At 39.6% G+C, this 26628-nt stretch overlaps 2 protein-coding genes across 3 annotated transcripts in view; one reads left to right on the top strand and one right to left on the bottom strand.

Annotated features, from left to right (window-relative positions):
* The first annotated feature begins 620 nt into the window (after positions 1 to 620).
* PSMD6 (proteasome 26S subunit, non-ATPase 6) lies at positions 621 to 7943 on the top strand. Its single transcript, XM_026857513.1, has 7 exons — positions 621 to 852; positions 1404 to 1549; positions 2622 to 2841; positions 2950 to 3058; positions 4256 to 4424; positions 5696 to 5773; positions 5917 to 7943. The coding sequence occupies exons 1-7, from the start codon at positions 649 to 651 to the stop codon at positions 6011 to 6013; spliced, it is 1023 nt and encodes a 340-aa protein (XP_026713314.1). The 5' UTR covers positions 621 to 648; the 3' UTR covers positions 6014 to 7943.
* A 5444-nt stretch (positions 7944 to 13387) lies between these two features.
* Positions 13388 to 26628, bottom strand: part of ATXN7 (ataxin 7) — a 60595-nt gene continuing 47354 nt past the window's right edge. The window contains exons 2-9 of one of the 2 annotated variants that reach the window (XM_026857455.1): positions 24107 to 24359; positions 23179 to 23441; positions 22333 to 22415; positions 20348 to 20613; positions 19729 to 19927; positions 18736 to 18857; positions 17497 to 18454; positions 13388 to 16184 (exon numbers count right to left, since the gene is read on the bottom strand). In XM_026857455.1, the coding sequence (XP_026713256.1) occupies positions 16167 to 16184; positions 17497 to 18454; positions 18736 to 18857; positions 19729 to 19927; positions 20348 to 20613; positions 22333 to 22415; positions 23179 to 23441; positions 24107 to 24359 (2162 nt within the window). In that variant the 3' untranslated portion in view covers positions 13388 to 16166. Of the gene's footprint in view, positions 16185 to 17490; positions 18455 to 18735; positions 18858 to 19728; positions 19928 to 20347; positions 20614 to 22332; positions 22416 to 23178; positions 23442 to 24106; positions 24360 to 26628 lie in introns of those variants that run through there. The other variant, XM_026857454.1, reaches the window with a different exon arrangement.

Below are 26628 nucleotides of genomic sequence, written 5' to 3'. Positions count from 1 at the left end.
GCCTGGGGCGGGGCGGGGGGCCCTGCCCGGCTGGGGGGGCCGGGGAGCATCTCCCCGCCGCGGTGGAGGTGGGGCGGCTCTGGCTGTCGGCCTGTCAGGCCGGAGGCGTGCGAGTGCAGGCGGGGAGCCGGTCGGGCTGTCGGTTCATTTGTGCCAGGGACGGTCGGGGGGTGGTGGGGTGGGGTGAGTGGGTTTGTGTTTTGAGAGGTTTCCCAGCTGCAGGGCGTTAGTCTGGCCCTGGGGCACGGACAGTCTGAGAGCAGTGGGGAAAGGGGAAAGGGAATAGGGGTTCGGACATGCCAGGGTGTTGCCTTGTTCCCACTGTTAGCGTCGTGCTGGTGCTTTAAAAGGAACGGGTGTTGAGGACGGGGGTTCACTCAGCTCAGAGTTGGATAAACAGTAAGGAAAGTGCAAATGGAGAGGTGTAAAGAGAGCAGTCATAGAAGAGTCAGCAAAATGAAGCATGACAGGCAAGGGCAGTTAAAACACGGGCTAGGGCACATCTGGATTTAATAGGTACCTGACCGTGGAAAGGACATGGCAGGCATTGACAGTTTGTCGTGTCGTCCTTCAGTGCTCTGCTTTAGAAATACACATGCACTTGTTGCAGCAATTCCCTGCAGCAGGCTTCCTGCTTTTCTTTCAGATATGGCCCCATATTATGAAGCACTCTGCAAGTCTCTGGAATGGCAGATAGACATGGATCTGTTGAACAAAATGAAGAAAGCTAATGAGGAAGAATTGAAGCGTCTTGACAATGAATTAGAAGATGCGGAAAAGATCTTGGGGGAGAGCGAAATCCGAGATGCAATGATGGCCAAAGCTGAATACTTGTGCAGGATTGGGGACAAGGTTGGTTTGTGGCAGAGGCTTTGTGGACTCATATTAAAAACACTGCATTGTTAGTAATCCTCTTAGCTAGGCAGGTTCCAGTGAGCACTGGGTGACTTACCGTGTGTTTTCTTGATGGCACAACTTAGACCTGGATGGGAAATAGGGGAGGGTGTTACTGAAATTCAGGTCACCTAGAAAGAAAAACAAGTAGCCCTTGAAAGAAAACATTTTTTTTTCTTGAAAAGGGAAAAAGTTATTTTCCATTTTCAGATGTTATTTTTCACTTTTGTTGCGTCTAGACTTTTCAAAGCTATTTACATAGTGCTACTTAATTTCAGGTTATAGAGCAGATTTTCATAGTCCTTAGATTTAAGAGATCTGTGAGGATCAGCTCTTTTAACTTGATTTAAACTTTGATTCTTTAAGATTTTCAGAATGCATGATGTTAAATTACTGTGGAAGCAAGTCACAACTATCAGTGGAAGAGAACGTGTGTACTTACAGCAGACGCTTTGTAAATATTATAGGTGCTTTTAACCTTCTTACCGTAGAAAATACTGTCTTGTTAGGAGGGAGCTCTGACCGCATTCCGCAAGACTTATGACAAAACTGTGGCACTGGGACATCGTCTGGACATTGTGTTCTACCTCCTAAGGATTGGCTTGTTTTATATGGATAACGACCTCATCACACGGAACATTGAAAAGGCAAAAAGGTACTGCTTGGGTTGTTTGAGTGCACTGAATCACTTGTGAGACAAAAGTGTACAAACTAAATGGAAGATAAATACCTTGCTGTCAAGAAATGACTAAGACTGGTTGTGAGACAGAATCACAGTGATGGGTGGGTGTTAGCTTGTACTAGAGATCTTCTTCCTGGATTTTTCTGAGGGGGAAGAAAGGTTAATGTTTTGTGTCAGCTGTTTTCTAGCAGCTGACTTGATTTTAATTTGTAGCCCGTCCCACTCTCACATTCCTGTTCTGTCGCTGTTAGAAGACAAATAACTTTGGGTGTGATTAGACTGTACGATAAAGTGCAGTGCAGGATTGCCAGCTGAATCCAGCTGCTGCCAGGGCCGCCCAGCTGGCTCTGTGAGGCACCAGCTTTTTTCCTCTGGAGGTGAGAACCCCGTGTCAGCACGGTGTGCTTTGGTGCAGCTCTCCTTCCCTCATTGCCATGGCTAGCTTCAGTGGCTCCGTGCTCCCAACATTTTGACCTTCAGTGGTTGCTGTAGCATGCTGCAGTTCCCAGTTTCAGCCATGAGACACCAAGGCAGAGGGGGTCTTCCCAGTTATCATGTTCCTTGAGCAACAACTTTTTTTTATGTTGCCTTCTCAGCAGATTTTGTCTCGACCTGTGCTCCTGCTTATGGCCACATCAATTTTGTGTTAATACGATTCTTGAAAAGTGGCAACTTGTAATTTTTTTCTAGGCTAGTTGGATAGCTTTGATTTAAGCATCATACGCAGTGGAAATACATTGCCACAGCCGGAGGTTGACAGTACTATTTACCTGCACATTTCAGAAGACTGTTGTCACAACTTCAGAGGCTATAAACTTTTCCTTTCAGTTGAAACTTGCACTGTGTGAAAACGTCTGACCTCTTGTGTCCCAAGGAAGCCACTTTCCTACCCCTGACAGGTATACAAAGCTTGGACTCTTTCAACCAGCTGTAACATAAAACAAGTTAATCTTTCTCTAATCACATGGCATCAGTTTTACTGGTCTTGTTTCATATAACTTAATACATTTACATAAGTAAACTTTTCTTTTTATTCTATTTTAAGTCTAATAGAAGAGGGAGGAGACTGGGACAGGAGAAATCGTCTCAAAGTGTACCAGGGCCTTTACTGCGTAGCTATTCGAGATTTCAAACAAGCAGCGGAGCTCTTCCTTGATACAGTTTCGACGTTTACATCCTATGAACTTATGGATTACAAAACATTTGTAACGTACACTGTCTATGTCAGTATGATTGCGTTAGACAGGCCTGACCTCAGGGAAAAGGTAAGGAAAGCAGATGGAAACACTGGTTCAAACAGACATGGCCTTTCTTTAACATGTTTATCTCCAGCCTGAGAGGGATGGTATTTAAACATGTTTGTTTGCTTTCAGGTTATTAAAGGAGCAGAGATTCTGGAAGTGTTGCACAGTTTGCCAGCTGTACGACAGTATCTCTTTTCTCTTTACGAATGCCGTTATGCAGCCTTTTTCCAGTCATTAGGTAAGGCCATGTTTTGTCCTGCAACACTATTTCAAGTGCTTCAGTTACGTGTTTCAGCTCATCCACAACTTTTGTGGAGTAGCTACAGTCTAGAACTAGAGCTACTTTATTCCCCCCTTCAGAAAAAAAAAAATTGGGGGGGTGGGTTTTTTTTTTTTAAGCGGTGATCTAAAATTTGCTGCCCTTTGTTTGAAAAATCAGACAAACCAACCAACCTTCGCATACAGTGAACTTTTTGAAAGGTCCCATCTGATAAGGTAGAAAAGTGTTTTGAAGATAGCTGTAGAAAACCATCTTACCTGAAGAGCTAGGTCAGATGGGAAAGCCTTGAAAGGTTTTATCTTTGAAAGAAGTTACAGGACTTGTAGTCTAAAGGCCTTGAAATCTCAACCTGCAAAAGAAATTACATGGAAAGTTTTCTTTGGTGCCACTGCCCTTCTGCTCTGGTTTCAAAAGGGTGATGCTGAAGAAAAGTTTTTCAGAAAACTCTCATTTCTGCCGATTCTCAGACTGCTTATTTTCCTTCTGTGAGATTTAGAATACAAGAAACTAAGATATTTAGAAAAAGCAAAAAAGAAGCCTTCATTCTGTGGAAGACTAGGCCTGAAGAGATTAGGAGCTAAAGGCAATAGTTTTCCATTGCTGGCCTTATCACTAGCTGAGAACTAAAACTGTCAGGAGAAAAAGTCGCTTCAGTGCCTGGAAATCCTTGTAACTAACTCAAGATTAACTTTCTGGTACTAGCTCTTATTTCCTTATGCAGCTTTGGGTAACCACATTTCTTCAAGTAGTTCCCTGCCAAGTGCTGCCTGTTTCCCAGGGCCCCACTGCTCCGTGTGACGGCCGATCCCGGCACTGGCCGGCAGCAAGGTGGTGCCCCTGCAGCAGAGGGGAGGCTGCTCACACCCTCGAGAAGGATTCTGTGCTGACAAACAGGGTCTCGTTACCTTTGCCACAGTATTGTTGGCATGTTGTTACTGCTTCTGGTTCTAGACTGATACAGATTATACGAACTTGCTTCTCTATAGTGTACAACACCATTCCCGTACTCAGTTGTGCAGGAATACAACATAGTTACGCTCACACTGATTACTTACTAGATGGTGTTACATGTTCTGTTTACGTAACTGATATTTTACATTTCTGGGAGATTACTGACTCATTTTCCTTTTTATTTTTTTTCCTCCTCCTTTTCAGCTATTGTAGAACAAGAGATGAAAAAAGATTGGCTGTTTGCACCTCACTATCGATACTACGTACGGGAAATGAGAATTCATGCATATAGCCAGCTCCTAGAGTCTTACCGGTCACTGACATTAGGATACATGGCAGAAGCATTTGGAGTCAGTGTAGAATTCATAGATCAGTAAGTTATTTGGCTTTTTAAGTCCACAAAGATCTCACTTTATACCTTTTAATTATTTATAATGCTGGCATTATGAACAAAAATTCTTTGTTCTACTTTGATTCTAAATGTGCCAAGTTACGTTGCTGTGGAAGAGCTTGGCTAAATTTAAGTGAACTTTATGTCTCAGTAAAGAATTTGAATCCAGTCTCTCATTACAATTTTTCCAGTATTTCTTTTACTCTAAATCCTAGATGAGAAACGTTTTTTATTAATAGTTTTGTTCTTTTTACTGCTATATCTTTGTTAACCTCCATGCGCTAGGAAAGTTAAGATTTTAGAGGATGACTTAGTTCACAACTGTGCAAAAACTTAACTGTTACAGCTGCAGGAATCATCCCATTTAACATACCCTACAAGTCACTTGATGTAGTTTTGCTTGCTTTCTGCTCTGTGGACAGGATCTCCTGCTTCTCACTTAAACCTACCCTGCAGTCTCAATTTGCAATTCTTTTCCATTATAAAACCAACAGTTAGATCATGACGAGAACTAACATGAAGTGAGAAATTGCATTTACGTACATGAAACTCTTTGTTTCAAATGCCTTCGCAAGAGTCATTCTGCTTTTACAGAGAAGTTTCAGATTTTCTAACACAGAATTAAGTAATAGGTGTTTCAAGAGAAACCAAATACCGTTCAACTCAAAGGTAAATATTTTGCAGTCATACTAGTTCTTATGCTTCCCAGTAATTTATTACTAGTTGTAACTTGTTTTCCTGTTGATCACAGGAATGTTTTCTTCTGCCATCAGTAGTGTGTTGTAGACCACCAGCTGAATAAGCAAAATACTAATAAAAAACCCAACATATTTAGAGCTACTAGAGAGTAGGGAACTATTAAGAGACTTTTCTAATGAATTGACTGCCATGAAGATACTTACCTCAGGATAAATTCCAGATAGGCACAGGACATGACTGCTGCCTTTGAATTTGAAGAGTAGTTGATGCTAAGCTAAGTGATAAATTTCACTATCTCAGGATGTCATTTTGACCTGAGAAGAAAGTACCAAGACATTTTGTATTCAGCTCTCTAGAATGATCATTCTTGTGTGCAATGGCCAAGCTTTCATAAGATGAGGATGCATAAGATACTTTATGAAAATATATATAGGCTGTTGCTTTAGAAAGAGCTTGGTGACACTTGCTTTGTAACAGCAGTTTCAGTGCTGCTAGGTCTGCAAGTCCTTGGTGAAACATGGTTTAACCAACTTTTTGTTTTTTCCTTTACTTAGGGAGCTTTCAAGATTTATTGCAGCTGGGCGATTACACTGCAAAATAGACAAAGTAAATGAGATTGTAGAAACTAACAGGTATGCTACCAATTCCTAGAAATTGGTTTTGACAGCTCAGTTGAATTCTGTACATTTTGATGACACTTACTACAGAAAAGTAAGTGGCTTGGTGTAAAACATATTCTCACTTTAAACTTTTTTTTCCCCCCCACAATTCCTAGGCCTGATAGCAAGAATTGGCAGTACCAAGAAACCATCAAGAAAGGAGATTTGCTGCTAAACAGAGTTCAGAAACTTTCCAGAGTAATTAATATGTAATTTTTTTAATGCAAGGAAATGCAAAATTTAGATGTTAAAAAGATTTTGGAAGTAACCTATAAATATATTGTATAACTTGGTATACTGTAGGTAAAAATAATTACTAGCAAGAGGGATAGTGTTTTTACTTGCCACTTCATTATGTAAACAATGTTCTGTTTTGGTGTACGGATCCCAGTTCATTTATTAAATGTATGATACAGTTGGTGATCTCTTGTAATATACTTTGTTCCTTTACTTGACTGTGTATGCAGTGCTCAATATTTAATAGCAAAGCAGCGTCAAGGTCTGTGAACAGTGAGAACTGATGGTGATCTGTGCTTGCTGTAAGAATTCTGTATTTGAATCAAAGGTGAAAAGAATCAGTTGCATAATAGTAAAGTAGCCAAAAATTTTAGTGGAGATTGTGCACTGTCCAGACAGGAGGAGCTCTTGTTCGGAGAGGATTACAGCTTAAGGGAGAAGGAATAAGGACGAAAATGACTGTGGTGAAGCAATGATATAACCACAAAGAGCTATAACGTTGGGAACATCTTTAACTGAAGTAGCCTATCCCTTAAAATGCCATTTTTGCTAGCTGTTGAAAAGAAAGTCAGCACAGTAGCAAAGCATTACATGTGTAATCACTTCCTCTGTTAGAGTGCAGATGTCAGAATGATGGTAGGAGCAGCGGAAGATACTATTGCAGTTTGACAGAACGGATCAAATACTGTAGGGGGTTACGATTTCTTTCTTCACAGCTGCTGAGGAATAAACGTTTCAAGCAGGCTGCAGCCATGCTGATGACACATGGTTTCTGGCCCTAGCAGAGCTACGGCAGCAGCTGTTTGCTGGCTTGGCTCAGCTTGAGGTTTCTTTTTTCCTCCCAGAGAAAGTCTGTGACTTAGTTCTGTTAGCTGTTTGATCCCACTGCACTTAGCAACAGAATTCATTTACTGTCTGTGTTCATTTGTGCTCCAAGTAACACCAGCAGGTAGATAGACCCAGAGGATGAGCCTGGCCTTTGGAGGCCACCGTGCAGCAACTTAGGCCAGCGTGGGATTCCACGTGCCCACTCCTCGTGCTGGCAGGATCACAGAGGATCCCCTGTCTTTGAATCGCTGCCACCTGCCTGAGGTTAAACTCAGCCACAGTGGTGAGGGTCTGTTAATATCCTCTGTTGAACTGTTCTGAAACCCAAAAATATGACCTAATGATTTTTAGTTTTCTTTTACTACTTACTAGAAGCTGTTTTGATTTTTGCTCGGTTTGTTGGGTTTTTTCCCCCAAGATATAACTACTTAGCTAGAGTTTGAAGATTCAGATTTCAGACTGTACTGATTAGAAGAAAATTCTGATCTTCCCTTTCTTTAGAATAGTGAGAGTAGTAAAAGAGAACCCTAGTTTGTTCACCACATGGCCAGCTGTTGATTCTTTGTGTGTTCACACGTGCCACTTCTTACAAAGTTTTAATTAATTTAGGCCAAGATTCAGACTTGTCAGAGCTGCAGTGATCTCAGTTTTCCTCGATCTGTTCTGTATCAAATAAATAAAGCAGAGCTAGCTAGGAAGGCTTCGGTTCTGGCTGCCTGTTGGTAACATCTTCCCTACGTGCAGATGTGAAGCGCAGGGGCCGTGGGCTTCGCTGAATTGAGGGATGTAATTTCTGGTGCACAGATGGATTTTCCTTTCCAATGTATCTGTATTTAAACTGGCCTTAATTAACTATATCAGAATTTTGCAAAATAAAGGCCAAGGTTTCCATCCAGCTTAAGTATTACCATATATATTTTTAACTGTAAGTTGAAGGGAATAGAAACTTACTTAGAACTAGGCTGCTCTAGGCTTTGTTCACTTGAGAGAAATCTTGCTGCTCTTTTAGTAAGAGCACTGGAAAAAAAAAACCCTGGAAATGTCTACTTTGTGAGGAAAATAAAAGTATTACTAAAGATTCTTAGTGTGCTGTAAGATATTTGCACAGCTTTCACATTTTATTTTATTCTAACCATCACTATCACCCTGCCGGGGCCAAGCATTTCAGGGTCTGGTGTTTTCTGCTCAGGTAGGTGAAAAACCAGAATGTCCAAAACAGAAGCACACGTATCCTGACAGAGCAAAGTGAGAACTGATTTTCAGTGCGCCTCCAGTAAATTACTTCAGTGAAAACCTTTGTCTTGATGTCAGTGTTATCTAGAAAAATGCTAACTGTACTAGACTTAAAGACCCCCTTTAAAGATCCCAACTAACTTACCTCAGCCTATGTGCTCCGAAGCAGGATCTGAGAGGAACCTGCAGGGCTACTTGATGAAGCTTTTTGGGCCAAGGCCTGGCAGGAAAATCACAACAATTTTACCTGAACAATTTTAAGGCTTTCAGCAGCAGTTCGGCCTCTCAGCCATGCCAATTAGTGGGATAAAGTTCCAGACAGCTGTAGGGACAAGCAAGGCCTCCTGAAGTCCACAGCTGGATGCACAAAGCATAGCCAGAGGAGCTATTTACATTGATCCCCTGAAAAAAAGAAAAAGCAATTTGAACCATAGTCTTTTTACCAAGGAGGGAGCCAGTGTGGCCAGGCCTTGAAATGATCAAGGGCATAATTTGTTCTATCATTTTTAACTACTTCAATTCCCATGTCAAATCAGAAGGAACAGGATTTCTCCTTCCTTTAAACCCTGAAGTAACTTCAAGTTACCTTTCACTGTCCCATGGTCACATCAGTTTTCCTTTTGGTTTATTTCTTCTCATGATTTCCATTTATTTAACTCAGATGGTGCGTGGCACTCCAGACACAGCCGTTCATGCCTCGGTCTTGACAGCTTTCCATGGATTTATAGTCCACATGCCAAAGTTGTACATTCTCTCTCGTAATTTAAGCTTGTGCAATTCCTTGAACTAATGCCATTCTCCAATTTCGCTTTGGAAGGCTGACTTCACGCTAGCACCGCGGTAGCCAGAACCAGACACAGATTTCAAGATGCAGCCACACCACAGAGACGCTTTCCACCGCGCTCTGTGACACATGCACTGCCACGAAGCTGTGGGAACGCAGGAGGGAAGGACAGGAGAGGGGGTGTCATAAGGTTTGTTAGTAAAGCTGCTACAAAGTGGTTGAAATTTAGTTTGGGTCACCTGTCTCTGCTGACCTGCCAACAGCTCCATTTCTTCTCACTGAACACTGGGGTCCAGTTTAAGGTCTAGCCTTACAAGACAAGGCTTTTGGAAAAAAGTCCCCTGTTGTGGAGGGGAAGGGGCGCAGGTTAAGGGAACTCAACTACAAAATGGAGGACAAAGAAAACTTCCAGCACTGTCAGAGAGCACCTAAACCGAGCGACAACGCACTGTCCCTGCTGATGCTCAAGAAAGCTTTGGGCTACAGTAGTTCAACTCCAGCCATTTCTTGGCTTGGGCAAAGCTTTTTGACTGCATTTCTCAGGCCGGTTTTCATCCTTTGCAATAAAGTTTAAATCCAGGTTAGTTTGAACAACTTCATAAAAGGTTTTCAAGATGCCCCTGAAGTTTGGTGGGCCAGAAAAAAACAAAACAAGCATATGCTGCTTTTCTGCAGCAAAGATCCCATGCTGTTTGTTAGGAACAAATCCAGCAGCTAACACAGTTCTGAGCCAAAGCGCTGAGAAAAGCATTCAGGCAAATTAAGAGTCCTGTGGTGGATCCTACAAGCCACGTGTGTTTGATTATTTGTTGCAGCAGAACCTGATAATAAGGAACCAACAGGAATTTGCATTTAAATAAAGCCAATTGCAAGCTCTTGTATTGGTTGTTTCAGTACTTGGCAAAAGCAACAGCGGCCACAGAGCGTTTCAGCCAGCAACAGTGACGGGTGCCGGGGCCGTCGCTGTCGGCAGGGAGGGCGCGGGTCCAGCTTCCCACCTCCAGGGCTGTGCCTGCTGCAGGTGCGGCACCAGATTAAGGAGGTTTGCTACCAAAGGCAGGTTAAAGCCTTTGAGCCCAACTCATCTTACCCAGGAGAATCCCAGAATCATTCAGGTTGAAAAAGCCCCTTGGGATCATCGAGTCCAACCCTCAGCCCGACTCCACAAAGTTCTCCCCTACCCCACATCCCCCAACAGCTCATCCAAACGACCCTTAAACACACCCAGGGATGGGGACTCCACCCCTCCCTGGGCAGCCTGTTCCACTGCCTGACCACTCTTTCTGTGAAAAATTTTTTCCTAACGTCCAGTCTGACCCTCCCCTGTTGCAGTTTGAAGCCATTCCCTCTTGTTCTATCGCTAATTCCCTGTGAGAAGAGACCAGCACCAACCTCTCTATAATGTCCTTTCCTTTCAGGTAGTTGTAGAGAGTGATGAGGTCTCCCCTCAGCCTTCTCCTCCTCAAACTAAACAGTCCCAGCTCCTTCAATCGCTCCTCATAGGATCTGTTCTCCAGGCCCTTCACCAGCTTCATTGCCTTCCTCTGCACTCGCTCCAGCACCTCGATATCCTTTGGGTTCGAAGGACACACCACCAGCTTCCATTCACAACACATGCATGCGCACAAAGCCAGACACACAGAACCTCAGGCGTCTGGATTTGCATTGCACGCACTATCAGCCAGGTCCGATTTTCCTGCATCACCAAGTGACTCTTCCCAAATATAAACTGGAGCTTTCTCCTACAAGACAGCGACAGGAGAAACACTGCTATCTGTCCACTTGAGGGAGGTTGGTGTTTACTGTTTTCCACTCCAGCATCTGCTCAGAGGCATTTTTCATTCCCTTTAGTAAAAGGAGTCGCTGGAAGAAGCGATGGCCCAGGGAGCAGCTCTTCTCCATGGCACTGTGCTGCAGGAAAGGGAGAGGGAGGACACCCCATGCCCACACTGCTCTGAGAAACCTCAAGAGCTCAGGGTTATAAGTGATAAATGCACCTTCCCCCTCCCCTTCTTTCCTCACTTTACCAGTTTTAGATGCGGCAGAACCCTATTTTAAATGCAGTTAAATGCAGAGTTAATCTTTCAGCTCCGAAGCAGACGCAGACAGCTCGAGTCATGGACTTGCCTGAGTGCGATGACAAGCAGAGAGCTCTGCTCCGTGCTGCCAGCTCCCCTCCTGCTCGCTCCGTGCCACCGCTGCCTCTGCAGACCGGCACAAGCAACTTCAGTGCTCACAGCCTATAGGATGGGGCAGAAATGAGAAATTCTTGCTAGAAAATAAAAGGTATTCGCAGGAAGGTGAGACCCAAAAAAAAAAAAAAAAAAAAAAAAAAAAAAAAAAAAAAAATCTTCAGCCAGCACAAAAGGTGAACGTATAAATATTATAACTGCTCATTATAAAAAGGCAAAGTACAACCTGCTTGCTGGCTGACTGCTCATTTATATCCTGTAGAATTTAGTCCAAATACTAAAGAAAGCTTTGTTCACACTGTTGTAACAGAAAAAGGAGAGAGAAAGAAAGGGAAGCATTGACACGGATGTAACTCAAGTCCACTCCCACAAACAGGAGTTTTACCAATTTTACAAACAGCTCCTCAGAAATCATCGACCACACGTGAGTCCCGAGTCACATGCAGAGAAAAGCCTTGCAAGAGTATTTAACCTGTTGAATTCACACACTGGCTCTTTAAACTGTGAAAACACAGATATTTATTTTTTTTCCCCCTTCCAAAAAAGTAAGAAATCGTCACCATTCAACATAACCACACATTTGGGGCTGTAAAAGCTGCTGCTCGTTATTCTATTTAGAAAACAATATAAAGCATGAACCTTAAGTAACAAAACGTCCTTTGCACAGGAAAAAATACTGCAGAGCTGATACAGGCACCTCTCAAAAACGGGTACCAGAACCCTGTAGGCTGTCAGGATCCTACCGGGCTGACCCTGCAGCCGCTCTCGCAACGCTGAGGTACGACAGAATTTGACCACATCCAATTCGCTGAAATTAGTTCACATAGGCACCGATACAGATAATGTTTTCCTTTAATGGTGAATGATTTTATAATGAAGCAGAAACATATAATGTATTCCATGCAACCAACCTCATTTATTGAAAAGTCCTAATTTTATTGCCTTGTTTAGTAACATGTTTGTTCAACAAACTAATTTTTTTCATGAAGCAAAGCACAACTTTTTCTTATAAATAGTATAAATTATTTTATTTACAGAAACTTGTTACAAAACAAATAGACTATATATTTATTTTTCTTTTAAATATCCAAAGTAATTTTTCTATCCCATGACATTTGTTCATGTACTATACAGCAGCCAACACAGAGTTCAGCTGATCAGATGCTCTTGATTATGTATACAAATTATCAAACTATTCACACATTTTACACAGGAGATTGCTTTTAGAACCAGGCTCAACACCGAGCAAGATGCTTTCAAGGCCTACATTCACATTGACATTATGTAGTGCTCATTTTAAAATTATCTTTAAAACGTAAAATATCTTGCACAAAAGGTAAAAATGATTATTTTCTGCTGAACAGTGAAACATTTAAGAATCTTTCTAAGCCCAATTCCCTCCTCCAGGACAGAATGAGTGAAAGATGAGAGAGATTCCTTGGCAAGAGAACTCTTACAGGAAGACAACTGCCTTAGAAGTGTCATTTGGAAATCACATCTTTATTTCTTAATAGTTTTAAGAGGTACGTACTTGGGGGTTTTGTTTGTTTCGTTTTCCTGGAATACCAACTATTTTGAACATTTTCTAAATTATTTAATTCATGAATACTGCCCCCCCCCTCCCTCCCCAGAATAAGACAGTTAAATAAACTGCTGGTTAAAACCATATTTCAAACCCTTGGCATTATATTAAATAGAAGTTATCAGTGGGATTGTTCCAACACAAGGTATTCTAATGAAAAGATTTTACAAAAGTTACCAGCATCATTCACTTTTTTTTTTGTCAACCCATCTCATTAATTTCAGAAAATATATATATGTATGTGTGTGTGTATATATATATATATATACACACACACGCACACATACATATATATACACACACATATATTATATATAGGTGGAAAAAGCAAGCTCCAAAATTTCAACTGAACATTCAAGTCTTTTAAGGAGACGCTGTCTAAACAGTCCAAGCTTAAAACTAGTTATATCAGGCACTTTCAGTTTTTCCGTTAGTTTTAAACCACATGAGACCCACACAAATGCGCACGCACACACACGCACACGAACACTAAAAAAAGAGAAGCAGTGTGTCACTTAACTAAATGTAGTCTTCTGGGAATCAGGCAACTGATTAGCAATGCCGTATCGACCACTCCGGCTCCAATCCTGCGCTCGGGTTCCTGCGGCAGAACCCGACCGCAGGACCCGGGCAATAGTTTGCATGTATCCACTCCCAAGACATGAAAAGGGACACAGCTTTCACAAAACGGAGGCATCCCTTAAGTTGCAAAGTAGGCATGTTAACTATTGGCTTGGCAGTGAACCACTTCAAATTATAAAAAGGTATTTGCTTTTTTTTTTTTAATTAATTAATAAATAAATACTAGATGATCTCAATTGTACCAAAACTGGATATAAGAAAAAAAGACCTGTGCAAAAATACATATTTAAATATGTACAATCAATTAACAAAATATGTCTTCTGAAATAGGGATACTTCAATATTTATAATAGAACAAGAAATTCCAAAATAAAGATACAAAAGTATGTTTTTTTTCTTGTATAATTCTTTGTTCATCATTGCAGCAATTTTTTAGGTTAAGAAAACTGCAGGAGTCATAACGAGAAGTTGGAAAGACTATAAAAACTGTATCTCTTAAATTAATACCAAAATCTGTCTAGAAACAACCCAGCCACTGCAAATTCAATTTTGCAAGGAAAATTAATTTTAAGCTTCCTTAATTATTTACAGTTAAGAACTACGTGACAATAAAAGCTTCAGGAACAATGTTCTGCTTATAAATCAAGACCTAAAACATAATATTTAAGCAGGTCTATGCTCAAGGGCAGACAGAATTTACGATGTTCTAAGTCTTTAACTCCCAATGGCTGAAACCCACACGGCGCTGGTGACTGCGCAGACACTGGCTCTGTACGAGCAGTGACCAGGAATTCACTTTTTAACACGTCTGCACGCTATCGGAGGAGCACAATTTGCCATTATGCTTTCAGATCAACAGAACCTTAAAAAAACAGAGGAGAGTTCGATCACAAACTCGCTAGCGTTCAAGCTTGCCAAATTTTTTTTGTTTCCTTTACCTTTGTGTCTATCAAGAGTCAAATTGCACTTGTGACTGACACTATCCTGAAGTGGAAGCTCTGCCCCAGGGACTTCATCAGAGCGTGGATTTCACTCCAAACGGTGCCGGATTTAATACACTTTGATTTCTCTTTGTGGCATATCGCTTTGGTTCCCTTTCCGTTAAACCAATTGCAGTTCTAACAATCCTTTCAACGGGGCATCTTATTAAATATGAATCCTTTTGTTCCTGAAAAGTTTTCTTCTTCTTTTTTTTTTTATTTATTTTATTTTAAAGTTTGCATAATAAGTGTCTCTAGTACGTTGCTTTCTCAATGTGATCTTTTGTATCAATTCAAAGCTAAAGTGTCTGCATAGAGGCTTCTTGTTGTTTTGCTGTATAACAATGATTTCGTAGCAAGTTCAGGTCAAACTGAAAGCATCGTTAGGTAAACAACTTAGCAACTGCTACTCAGAGTGGCTTTGGATTCCCTGATGTACTACTTGCCACCAGAACGGGGGAGAAGGCTGGGCTATGCGAACAATTAGACAGGCTCAGATTGTCTCTTCTCAGCAATAGCTGGTGCCCTTTTAAGGCAGAAAAAAGTATCTTCTTGGTTAGGAATTTGTTTTCCTTTGCTTTGCCCACTTAATAAAAGCTTAGTCAATTTTGAGACTTTACCTGATGTTAAAAAAAACTTAAAAAAACATCCAGACGAATCAATTCATAATACAAGCAGCCCTTTAGCGGAATTCATTTTTGAGGTGTTTTGAAGCAAGACAAAAATATTTCATAAAAATTGACTGGACTATATAAAACTGGGTAAAAGCCCCCTTTATTTGTAAAGCCTTGGTAGGCGTGGGTGACTGATGCACACATCTGCGCTTTATGGTGGACTCTGCTGTCAAATTGGCATTTTTTCCAGAATTTTGAATAAAAATCTGAGTGGTTGAAAGCATAACATGTTAATGTTTAGTTATACAAACAAGGCATAAAGAAACTGACTTATTTTTTTAGAAAATATTTAAATACTTTAAATACTTAATTTTAAAAGGGCTATTTTTACTGGCTGGAAGGCAAATCCAGCCTAATTTAACTAATACAGTTGCAATTATTTTTTTTTTAAATAACAAAGGCCTATGGTATACAGTATAGGTCAATAAATACGTTCTTTGGGCATACAGTTTTAGAGGTTACTTGCCTTTGTCTGATGTTTTTGGATTTTTTTAAAAACAAAATTAACTTATTTTCTTCTGCAATCAAATCTTACTCGAAAGAATAGAAAATAGGTTTTGTATCATGCAAGTATGACATTTTATACTTGTTTTCTGAGCGATGGCCTCAAACAAGTTTTTCTGGTTTTTGTTGGGTTTTTATTTTTAAACTCCTGATAGCTTCTTATCCCAAATTACTTGCAAAAGGCTGGGCAAAACACAGACTATTTTTTGAATTGTGCTATTTTTGTATTCCATTAAAGGAACATTGCTATAAAAACACTAAAGCCATATTCCCTTCTTGAGGGCTTCTTTCCATTGTGCCTCACACATTTTTCCCCCTCGTCGCGGGGTCCTCTCCATTGAGGGTGTCTGTCTGGTTAGCTATCACCTACAAAAGACACCATCAGTATAAAAATAAGTCCACAGTAACGTTTATTTCCCCCCAGAAAACATTCGTTTGCCCAGCCAATCTATGTCAAATAGTGGCAAGATGATGTACTCCTGTAAGTAAAATCTCACAGATTTGTAGCAAACAGTCCAGACCACCGTTAACACTGATAAGAGCAATTATGTGGCTGAACTTCATCCAGTGTCCATTTCTAGTATATTCGCTGCTACAGACATGGCTTCAGGGAAATTCCTTGTTTAAGTGACAGTCCAGTAGATTTCCACACCTGAGGACCATGGGAAGTTGGGAAAACTCAAGGCATCTTGGAGTCCAGAAATCCAGATGGAGGTTTTGCTTGTAGTGAAAATTGTCCAGTTCGTTTCTCACCATGGTGCATTCAGCTATCAGGGACGGGCCTTTGGCTTTTGAGCAAGCAGAAGAAAGAGAAGGATGAGTGAGGCAGGCTGTTACAGCAGGTGCCTTTAAAAGACATTTCCTGGCTAACAAGAGCATATTTCAGGGAGAATGAGCAGGTACAATGCGATACCACTAACACGCCTTCTGTGAGACTTGACAATCCTCAAGCTAAAGCTCTTTACAGTTATAATGGTTTCAGACATTATTTCCTTCCTTAATTCACTCAAATAATATTTCTCCTTTATTTATATTGCATAGGTGAAACAGCAAGTATTAGGAAAGTCCAAACATAAATTCAGCCATCTGAATGCTTTTTTTTGTTGTTGTTACAGTAAACACAACATAATTGTGAAAAATCTTCCTCTATAGCTGAAACTGAAAATCAAGAAACCATTCTGAAAAAGATCTTGCTAACCTCCTAGTTCTCCAGATACACAGATTTCAGGTTATTAGCACCAGAAGAAACAAAGAGACTTTTCTGGTTTTCAATCCTGAAAAAAGTAGTTAGCTGCTCCCTAAAATTTCATCTTCTACACTCTCCTCCAGCTGTAACAAATTACTTTTACCTCTCCAAGCGATCCCCCAAGTAAATTTTAACAGTATTATCAAGAAAGCTGAGCTACCAGTTTCTAAATTAGATCTCATCCTAACTTACCTAGAACTTTCTCAATACACTACTTTCTTAGTGCAATTTGTTTAAAAAACAAAAATCCAAACTAATTTTTAAAATGGGATCTTACATATTCATGAGATCTGCTTCCTTTAGAGTAAATCTGTTTGCTTTACCAACTAAAAAGGTTTGTATCTTATTTATAACATTTAATCTTGTTATTACTAAGAAGTCAGTCAATGACACCTTGGGATAATAGGCTTATTTTATCACAGTATCACAGTTCTCTTACCAGCATCATTATGTTCCACTCTGTAGCATGTTTATTACTGACACAGAAACAAGAAGTCAGGCTGAGACATGCAGCTCAGTTCCATGGCTGGCTGGCAAGATTTATTTTTAAAATTATTCTTTTAAAATGTGAGGACTGAATTTCATCTGAGAGCAATTCACAGGCAAAATTTAAAGGAACTTGCTATGGCATATTTAAGCTTACTTTAAAAAAAGCTACATTTTATGAGAGTGTTTATAAAAATCTTGTGTAAATGCACTATAAAAACACCCAAAATGAGTAGTGGACAAACAGGAGAACTATCCTTTACTTGAATAAGATCTGGAATTGGCTATCTAATAATTAAGAAAACACAGGTAAAAATCATGTGAAGAGGCATGTTCATATTAGCTTAGCTCAAGACAAAATTTCATACCTGATGAAAAAGAGAATTGTTCATCAGTCCTTGCGTCCCTGGGATTGCACCAGTGTGTTTTGCATGAACATTGTTCACCGATGTCAATTTGGCAACTTTGTTTGATTTGCTGCTGCTGCTGCTGCTGTTTATGCTGCTTGAACCAGGTGAGCACTTTCTTTTCTTTCCTATTAATTTGTCAAGGGAAGTATGCGAATGTGAAAAACTGCTGTGTGAATTTACAGTCAGCTCGCTGGACTGATGAACAAACGGCCCTAAGGAGAGCGTGGAGTCGCTGCTGTTCATCATCACACTCATTCTCTTTATCGATTCTGCAGGGCTTCCAGTCGGAGGACCCCTCCCTGATTGGTCATGTTTGAGGCTAACGGAGTTAGCTTTGCTAGTCATACAGTTGAGGCCAACGCTGTGGGACGAAGCTGTCACGGATGGATGATAGGAGGTCCCAGAGTTTCCAGAGTTAACCACACAGTTTTTTCTAAAGGACTCTGTGGAATGAGAAGGTGCTAGCAGTGCGGAACTGTTTTTACGCTTCTTTCCTGAGCCGCCGCTGCTACTGACGCTGCCGGTACTGTTACAGGTGCCACTGCCAGCAGAAGATTCCTTAGGTTTAAAAGATTTGCTGGATTTCATTTTCTGAGGTTTGCTGGGCATAGGTGAAGGTACAGAGGAAAGCACTGTAGGTGTTGAAGGGGATGAAGACACTTGTCTTGATTGCATACTGCAGACAGGATCCACTGCACCCAAAGTAGCAGGATTGGCATTTAGTGTTGTTCCATGTGATGGTACCGATTTATTATTCAGAGACACACAGGAAGGAGATACCAATGCTGGCGATGACATAACCGTGGTGGGTAAGAGGAAACCTGCTGCACTGACACCGTACTGTGAAGCAGGCATCGAGTTTGTCCGATGTGGTGCACGAACTGAAGCTGTGTTACTAGATGCTGGAGGAATTTTCCTGCAGGTGAACAGAAAAACAAAAACCCACGTAGCTACTGTTCTTCAGAGTAACACCCAGTCTAATCATGCTACGTTAAAGTGATCGTATCTTGAGGTTGGCTAACACTGCTAAAATATTTTATTATTAAATTAATAGTTAATTGTTCCAAAAAATATAAAACTATCAACCTTTGATCCCATTAATCTGAATGTGAGATTACCGTTCTTTAACTAGAATCACATGCTTCACGTATTTCTACAAATACCAAGAAGAGTAAGAACTCTTTCACTTCTACTCACTTCCACATCTGTGAATTAAGATGCTTCTCTAACATGAAGTCAAGTGCACATCGAATATGGTTCCACCGCTTGTCAAACACGTAATAACCTCTTCCAATTTGCCGACTACCAAATGTGCAAAACTGGAAAGACAGATTTTTATTAGCATTTTCTACTTCCAGTAACAACTCTAAATAACAATGCACTAGATTATAAAGAAATATTGCTAAATGAATATGCTTTTAGATGTTTAAGTCAAGAATAAAGTATGAATTAGAATTTTTATTCCTATATAACAAGTATCTTGCATTTTTGGCCTTGGTTTACTGGAATCATTTTCTTCCCATCTGACGCTCCCATGCTTATGGCCAAAAGCAGTGGTCAAATTTGAATCCCTCTGATCAAACAGGGAAGGACAGTAGTACATGTTTGTGTGTGTATAAAAATATAATATATACAATGTAACATCTGTTTCTGAGGACTATCAGCTATATTTAACTTGTCTGTTTAAAAAAAAAAAGGGAGATAATCTGATATACAGCTAGGCAATAAGGTTTGTGTCTGGAGTTAGACTAACTAGCTTTTGTCAAGTTTTAAATATTAACACATTACCGTACCTTTACTGTGATGATTGGCAACATGATTAAAAAAATGTGTGTGTGTGTGTGTGTGTGTGAAAGTCCAATAACCAAATGTCACCAGAAAAGCACTGTTTACATGTCCTCATTCCAAAACCACACCCCTTTAGAACAGTTACCAGTTTCATCTTCAGTATTTTGACATTTTGATTTTTTTTTTGATTGGGTGAGCTCCAAACATATTTCTTTAGAACATTTACTTTGCAATTACGGCTAAACCTTCAGTGTCTCGTAGACAACAAAATAATTTTTTTTAAATCTAGGAAAAAAAATAAATCACATACCCAATAGAACACTACCCTTAAACCCCCCAAGTAATCTGTTTACAAGTTCAGAGCCAGCAAGAGACCAAAGTTAACTTTTACTTAAAACGTACAGCGGCTGGTTGAGGATGATGACCTGAATAATGACAATCCAGTTTTTCAACAGGCTCTTCTTTTTCATCACATTCTCCCTCATCACTGGATAACCGAGATGCTGGCTCAGCTGCAGGCAAGGGAGGGTGCAGGGACTCATGGACAGAAGGAGACTCACTGGGGGCATTTCCACTGTGCTGGGCTGGACAGCCTGGAGGCCTGGGCAAGGCAAGCAGGAAACGTGTTATTGAACCAAATCGAGCTAAAAATTCCAAGCTTAAGTGTTTACCATTACTGATAGAAGGAAATCTACATTAACTGATTTGTGATATTTTCCATAGTCTCATACACATGACCAGGAGGAAGGACAGGAGGTATGGCACCCCTGGAAAAGCAGCATTGCCCAACCACTGCTGCAATGCTTTCAGTGATGCAAGTCAGCTTTTACTGTTTCAAACACCAAACCCTCCTCGCTAGGAGTTACAGCTCACCATGTAATTGCTAATTGCAGACAGAGAGTCACCAGGCCTAGAGCAAAAATACTGCCCCATCCAACAGATCCATACTGCTCTTTCAAAATCCACCTGATGAAGCTACCAGTATTAATTTCGTACCATTGGACATGCAGATTTTCCTTACCTTGGAAGACTGGGGGGGTGAGGTTTGGGTTTATTAGGTAATAAAGGCTTTGATTCTGTAAGAGTAACTCCATGAGAATTTTGGTGCAGCTCCTGGGAAGTTTTAGTAGGTGAGGGATGTGGTTCCCTGAGAGGGGGCATCTGCTGATGATGATCCGAATGTCGAAGAAGTTCCTTTTCCCTGGTTTTGCTTTTGTGCTCGGCTAATAACACATCAAATCGTTTTCTTCGACCCTGTACAGCCCTCCGCTGGGTTAAGGAATGTGTCTGCAAAAGCATGAATAAATCAATCATTAATCCCAGGCTATTAGATCTGTGGAAATCAAACACTCAAAACACGTGTCTAGAGCTCTAACACAGAAAATCATCGCACTTATGGTTTAGTAAACAAATGGAAGAATGACTTAGAAAACAAACTCTAAAATTGCGTGGTGGATGACTATATCCCTGTCTGATACAAAATAATGAAAAACAGCAAATAAGTAAAAGACTTCTTTCAAATTTATTTTTAGAAAAAGAAACTGCTGGTTTCTTTTTTAATTCTTTTAAACTTCTTGTAAGACCAGAATTGAAAATCTTTTTTACACTGGTGTTTTAATTGCCAACTAGTACACAACCAAAAATACTAAATATTTACTTTCACTTACAAAAATATTCTATTTAACATAATAATGCCTAAATCAGACTTTTAATGGGAGACAAAATGTATTTATAAAAATACTTTGCTTCCTTCCATATACTAATATATTCCTTGAAAACTAGTGTAATCAAATAGATATTAAGAAATGCAAAAAAAAACCCCAGCAGAATCCAGTCAGACACTCAAAGGATGTTGAGTGTCCTGAATGCTACACATAGTAAGATGTGTATGTGTATATATGGCATAAATTCTAGGTAAAGTGAAATAGATGGAAGTTATTTTTTGAATTGTCAAAGTGACATCCAATACCTTTCCTGCGTAAAAGGTTTGACTGGGTTCATTTTAGCAGGTAAAAATTATCACATAATTCAGACACAAACAGCAATTCTAAAAAATATTTTATGAGTAGATTTTAATACAAGGAATTGCTGAGAAAAGTTTTTACTTTCTTTCTCTTTACACCTTCGATGTGCTTAGATCTCCTGTAACATCTTGAAGCTTTTCCCTCCTCTATTAGAAAAACAATTGCCTCCCCCCTGTAATTCCAAAAGGTCGATGTGTTCAAGTTCAGTTCCTCTGGGTCATTAGTACCATCTTCATTTACCTTTGTTCTGTAGGTGGTTTATTTACCAGATGCTTCCCCTACTGACAGTTTAGCTGCTTTGCAGGAAAGTAGCTAAATATTACACAACTGCACGGGATCTGGATTTTTGGTTCCTTGGGACTAAGTGATACCTCTCTGTCCCCAAGATTTTTGAGCCAGAGGACACATTTCATTTGACCAAAAGTTTTTACCGATTGTTTAATTTAGATTTTAACCTCTAGGCATACTCCATGGAGTTCTGAGTTGGCTGTAGTGGTACGTCAAGCAGCATTAGCATTTACACAAATACCTCCTAAATATCTACTGCAGACTCTGCTGGGGGAAAAGGAGGGGGTGTGAGAGGTGCTTGATTTACCTAAATCCTGCATAAACAAATACTGTTAATGCTTATGAGGAATTTTAAAATTCATGATCTATGACTCAAAGGTTATCCTCAAAAAGAACATCATGCTGGCCCTCCACTACCTACATGTGGAGTAACATAATCTGTCCCACATCAACATCCATGTTTAATGGGTTTATACAGAAATACAAATCTTCAGGTTACCTCAAAAAGTATGTTACTGAATAAATAACTGAACTTCAAAAACAATTCCTTCTTGGTTCTGGGCAACATGTTTTGAGAAGTACCATTTACAGTGGTAAATACTGACAGCAAAAATTTGTAGTTTTCTGATTTCCATCACATTCCTCAGAATTTAATAAAATTTTACATAATCTTATTGTGGTTAAGATATCCTACCTTGCATGTCAAAGACCTAGTACAAGGTTTCCTGGTTTCCACATCAATGACACCACAGTATATATCAGGATCAAATTCTCTCTCTGTCAAGGATACACCGTATTGAAAAGTTAAGACATTTTAAAATACTAACGTTTATTTTCATTATAAAAATTAACCAGCTTGAAAACGGTTTTCAAATGTAACACAGGCAAATGTATAAATAAAAATGCACAACAAAATTGTACAAATAACATTTTCTACATTCTCGGCAGGTTTACAGTGTGCTGAAATATAGATCTTGGCTACAAACAGAATGGAGGAAGGCACAGCTGTAAGGGACCCCGAAGGAGGAACAGAACCTACATGTCAGGATTAAAGGTCACCGTCAATATGAACAGTGACAAACAAGTGGTGGGTTTTTTGTTGTTGGCTTTGGTGTTAAGAACTTTTTTACCAAAGTTATTGCCTTTTAAAAGTGCAAAGAACAGACTGGGTTTACATGTTTGAGTTTGAGGCACTAGTTGTTCCGCTTTCTATGTACATTTGGACCTTCCATATAGAAAGAAGGAAAAGAAAATCTTCAAAGACAGTAGAAGAGCATAATTTTATAACTGTAAGAACTGACTGGTCTTTTGAGATCTGTATGCTTTCTGAAAACAATAGCCACATTTCAAGTTGTCTGTGTCCTTTTAAGAGTATGTCAAGTTATAAATTTAAATTCTAATATATAAAATGTATCCAATTATAAGTTACAGTTTTATAAAAGTGTTTAATTTACTTCTGAAACTTATTTCTATATATTCTATATATGTATTTCTATAGATACACTACTAAGAGGAATATAGCAATAATAAACACAATTACCTGACAATCTTTTATGTAAAAATTTCCTATTATTTGTATTTTCTTCAGATTTCTTTTCCAAAAATGGAGGCACAGAGAGAAGACCTTTACCATTCAGTATCTGTCCAGGGGAAGGCAAGGGTGGCTTTGGTATTGAGGGACAATTAAGGCCAGTCTTTATTGAGGAACTCACAGTAGTAGAACAAGTTGGACCAACAGCAGCTTTCAGTTGGGCACCATCTATCTTTGGATGAATTTTTTCCACTTTGACAGATGGAGTCATACTATTATTTATGGAAAAAAAAAAGGGGGGAGGAATTGAAAATTATAGTCAGAAATTTAAAAAATACCTAAAAATATGTTGTTACTTAACAATAATCTGATCTATTCACAGTGCAAATGTAGACCTTCCTCCTTTATTCTCAGTTTTCTTGTCTTTCTTAATTTCACATTTTTTATGATATCCATAATCCTTTCTGTCCCCATTTCTTTCTAAGTATTTCAGAGTCATCAGGGACTTCAGAAACTGTTATTTGACTTCACAGGTACAGCATATCACCAAACCAACTGGAATGTGCCTGTTATGTCCAGTGAGAAATGCTCCGTTCTGACAGTAAATTATATTATCAGTTCTGCAATCTCATGTGTGCAGGTCAAATCAGAGCTACAACTCACTTATGATCAAAGTATGCAGATTAGATCAAAGAACTAAGAGCCCCTTGTAAAACAACCTTTATTTATAGTTGACTTAATATGCAGCTTTGAACAGTTCTTGTTCAACACAGTCGTATTATCTATAATCTTAGACTAGGCTGCTGCAAAAGATCTGGAGGAGTTTAAAATTATTATCCCTTAAACCAAAACCCCTCAGAAACAAAAGGAAATTCTACAATATAGCAGTGCCTATGCAAGTAGTAACGTTTAATTCTTCGTCAAAACACATACTCACATTTTATCATGGGGAACTTTGCTATGCTGTACCGAATGCATTAACCTGTTGTTTCCGCTGATCTGCAGCTTGTCTTTGGGTGATTTCAACAACTTGGAATTTGATGATGATGCACTAGTACCTCCACTGGATGAACGATTGCTCCCACTTCCACTGCTACCTTTGTTTTTTGAAGGGAAAGATGAAATGAGAGAAAATACTGAAGAGGAGGGAGGAGTCAAAGGTGGCTTGCTGGAGGAGCTGTGTCTTCTTTCTGAAAAGGAAGAAAAAAATGGGGTTTTAAGCTCCCATAGAGAAACAATTCTTAAATACTTCACGTTGTCATTTACTCCATTAACATTTTCCCTTTATTGGCTTGGGAGGTCCCCTACCACACACAGAGCATAGAGGAGTCAAGCTTCACTGTAATCCATGAGGCTCCCTCCACTCATTGCTGGTCCCCAGTCAGTTACAGGAGTCTCTTTTAACTTTGAGAGCTACGTTCCTCAGCCACTAAAGCTTAGCTTTTAATAACACTCCCTATTCTCTCTCTACCTTAAAGAACAAGAAAGTGAGAATCAAACCTAGAACTCAGACACAGAAAGCAGAGAGACCCCTGTCCTCAGGCCAATTGGGCAAGCTGAAATACCAGGTTTCCTCAAAGGATAACAAATAATCAGTAAGTATCTCTTCTAATGATCAAAATTATATTGGAATTATAATTTTAAATTTCACTTCATTACAACCTTTTGGTATGGTCTATGAGACCTTCAGCATGGAACACGCCTGAGAACACCAGCTCAAGTATTGACATACGTGACCTATGTCGGGTTTTGGGGTGTTGTTTTTTTGTTTTGTTTTCCTCTTTTTTTCTTTTTTTTTTTTTTTTTGCCATAGTAAGACCAGTTTGGGGAGGATTTCTATTTAGGAACATCATCAAAAAGAGCAACTGATATTCTTCTAGGAAAAAAAAAAAGGTACAATATCTGAACATTTGAATTAAGAGTGGTCAGGTTCCATCAATGAATGTGTTGGAAAAGAAATAATTTAATTAACATTAAACCATTAATATTAATATATTTCTAGCACCATTTTGGTTAAAATAGTGTATATTAGAAAGGTAGTTCTTTGAAACAGTGAATTCTCAGTCACAAAACACCTGACAGCTTCAGGGAGTACCCAGCTCTGCCTACATTAACCACGTGCTGGACTGATACTGGGACACCTGTGATTCCTCAATGATCTGTGTAATCAACACCTGCTTAAGAGACATGTCTTAGACAGATCTAAGAGAACACAAAGAATCAGCAGGTCCATGGAGGAAGCAGAAAGGCACCTTTCTCTTTGACAGCGGTAATACTCAGCCAAGTACTGTTAAAGGTGCCCAAATCCATCACTGATCAATCCCAGGATTGGTTTACAGATTTTGACTTAAATTTACTTAAACTATGAAAGCAGCAGGCTACTCATTTAGTTACTACAGCCAAGAGTGAAAGTCAAGTCCAGCACAACCTGTACAGAAGTCCAATGCTCTGGAAAATATAAATATATAATCCATTTTCCCCTGAATCCTAAATACAGCAATCATATGCCACTCACGATGACCAGCCAGGACTCCATTTGTAGCTGGAAGCCACCAAACATGACAGCACCAACCCTGCACCAATGTCACCAGGTACATCACCCGCTGCACAGCTCCTGCAAGCAAGACTGTTACAGAGTGCAACAACAATAACGAGGAGAGAAAAGTCAAGCTGCTCCAGCAGTGCAAGAGGAGAACATAGGAGCCTAACACCTGGCAAGCTAATTTCTTACAGAGGTGGAGAAGCAGCTTTTAAAATGTGTTCATTAGCTCAAGGGGAAAAAAAAAAAATAAATTAAAAAGCATAGATCTTAGACTAGGAAAATCCACTCAAGAAATTATCTCTGAAACTAAACCAAGTGATGTGTTGAAATGCAAAATGGGTGCAAACTACCTAATCAACCTTCTGCAAAAGTCATCAGTTTTAAATTATTATTTACCAAAAAGCTCTGAAAGGTCAGGTGAGATGCCCAACAGAAACACACAACAAATTCCACAACCTATCACCCGCCTCAAGAAACAACTGCTTTAAAATTATAGTATTTAAAATGACTAGTGAACATCTGTGATGTTCATAATAGTCTACTTAGTTTTCTAGAGCCAGATGCCATTGAAGAACTTGTAAGTGAAGTACGTCAGCATATTTCTGTTCTAGTAAACGCCTGTGCTTCGAATATGATATACTGCTTATTGCCAAATGTCTTTTTATAGCAATGGCAAGAATCCCCGAGCAGCTCTGATAAGTTACTATTTGAGGGCCATTAGTTCAGTGATGCTACACCCTGTGAGATTACTCTGAGATAATGAGAAAAATTGCTCAATACTCTTCCACCTTCTATATATTTAGAAAATTCAAAGTCCAAGTTCTTATCACAGTTACAAATAATCTCTAATAAACCAGTGGATGACTAATGCAATCTTTGGGAGTTTGTTTTGATTTTTTTTTTTTTTTTTTTTTTTT

The sequence above is a fragment of the Athene cunicularia genome (genome assembly GCF_003259725.1).
Source record: "Athene cunicularia isolate RWA chromosome 12 unlocalized genomic scaffold, athCun1 chr12_part1, whole genome shotgun sequence".
NCBI classification, from domain to species: domain Eukaryota; kingdom Metazoa; phylum Chordata; class Aves; order Strigiformes; family Strigidae; genus Athene; species Athene cunicularia.
This window is presented reverse-complemented; position numbering and strand designations above follow the sequence as displayed.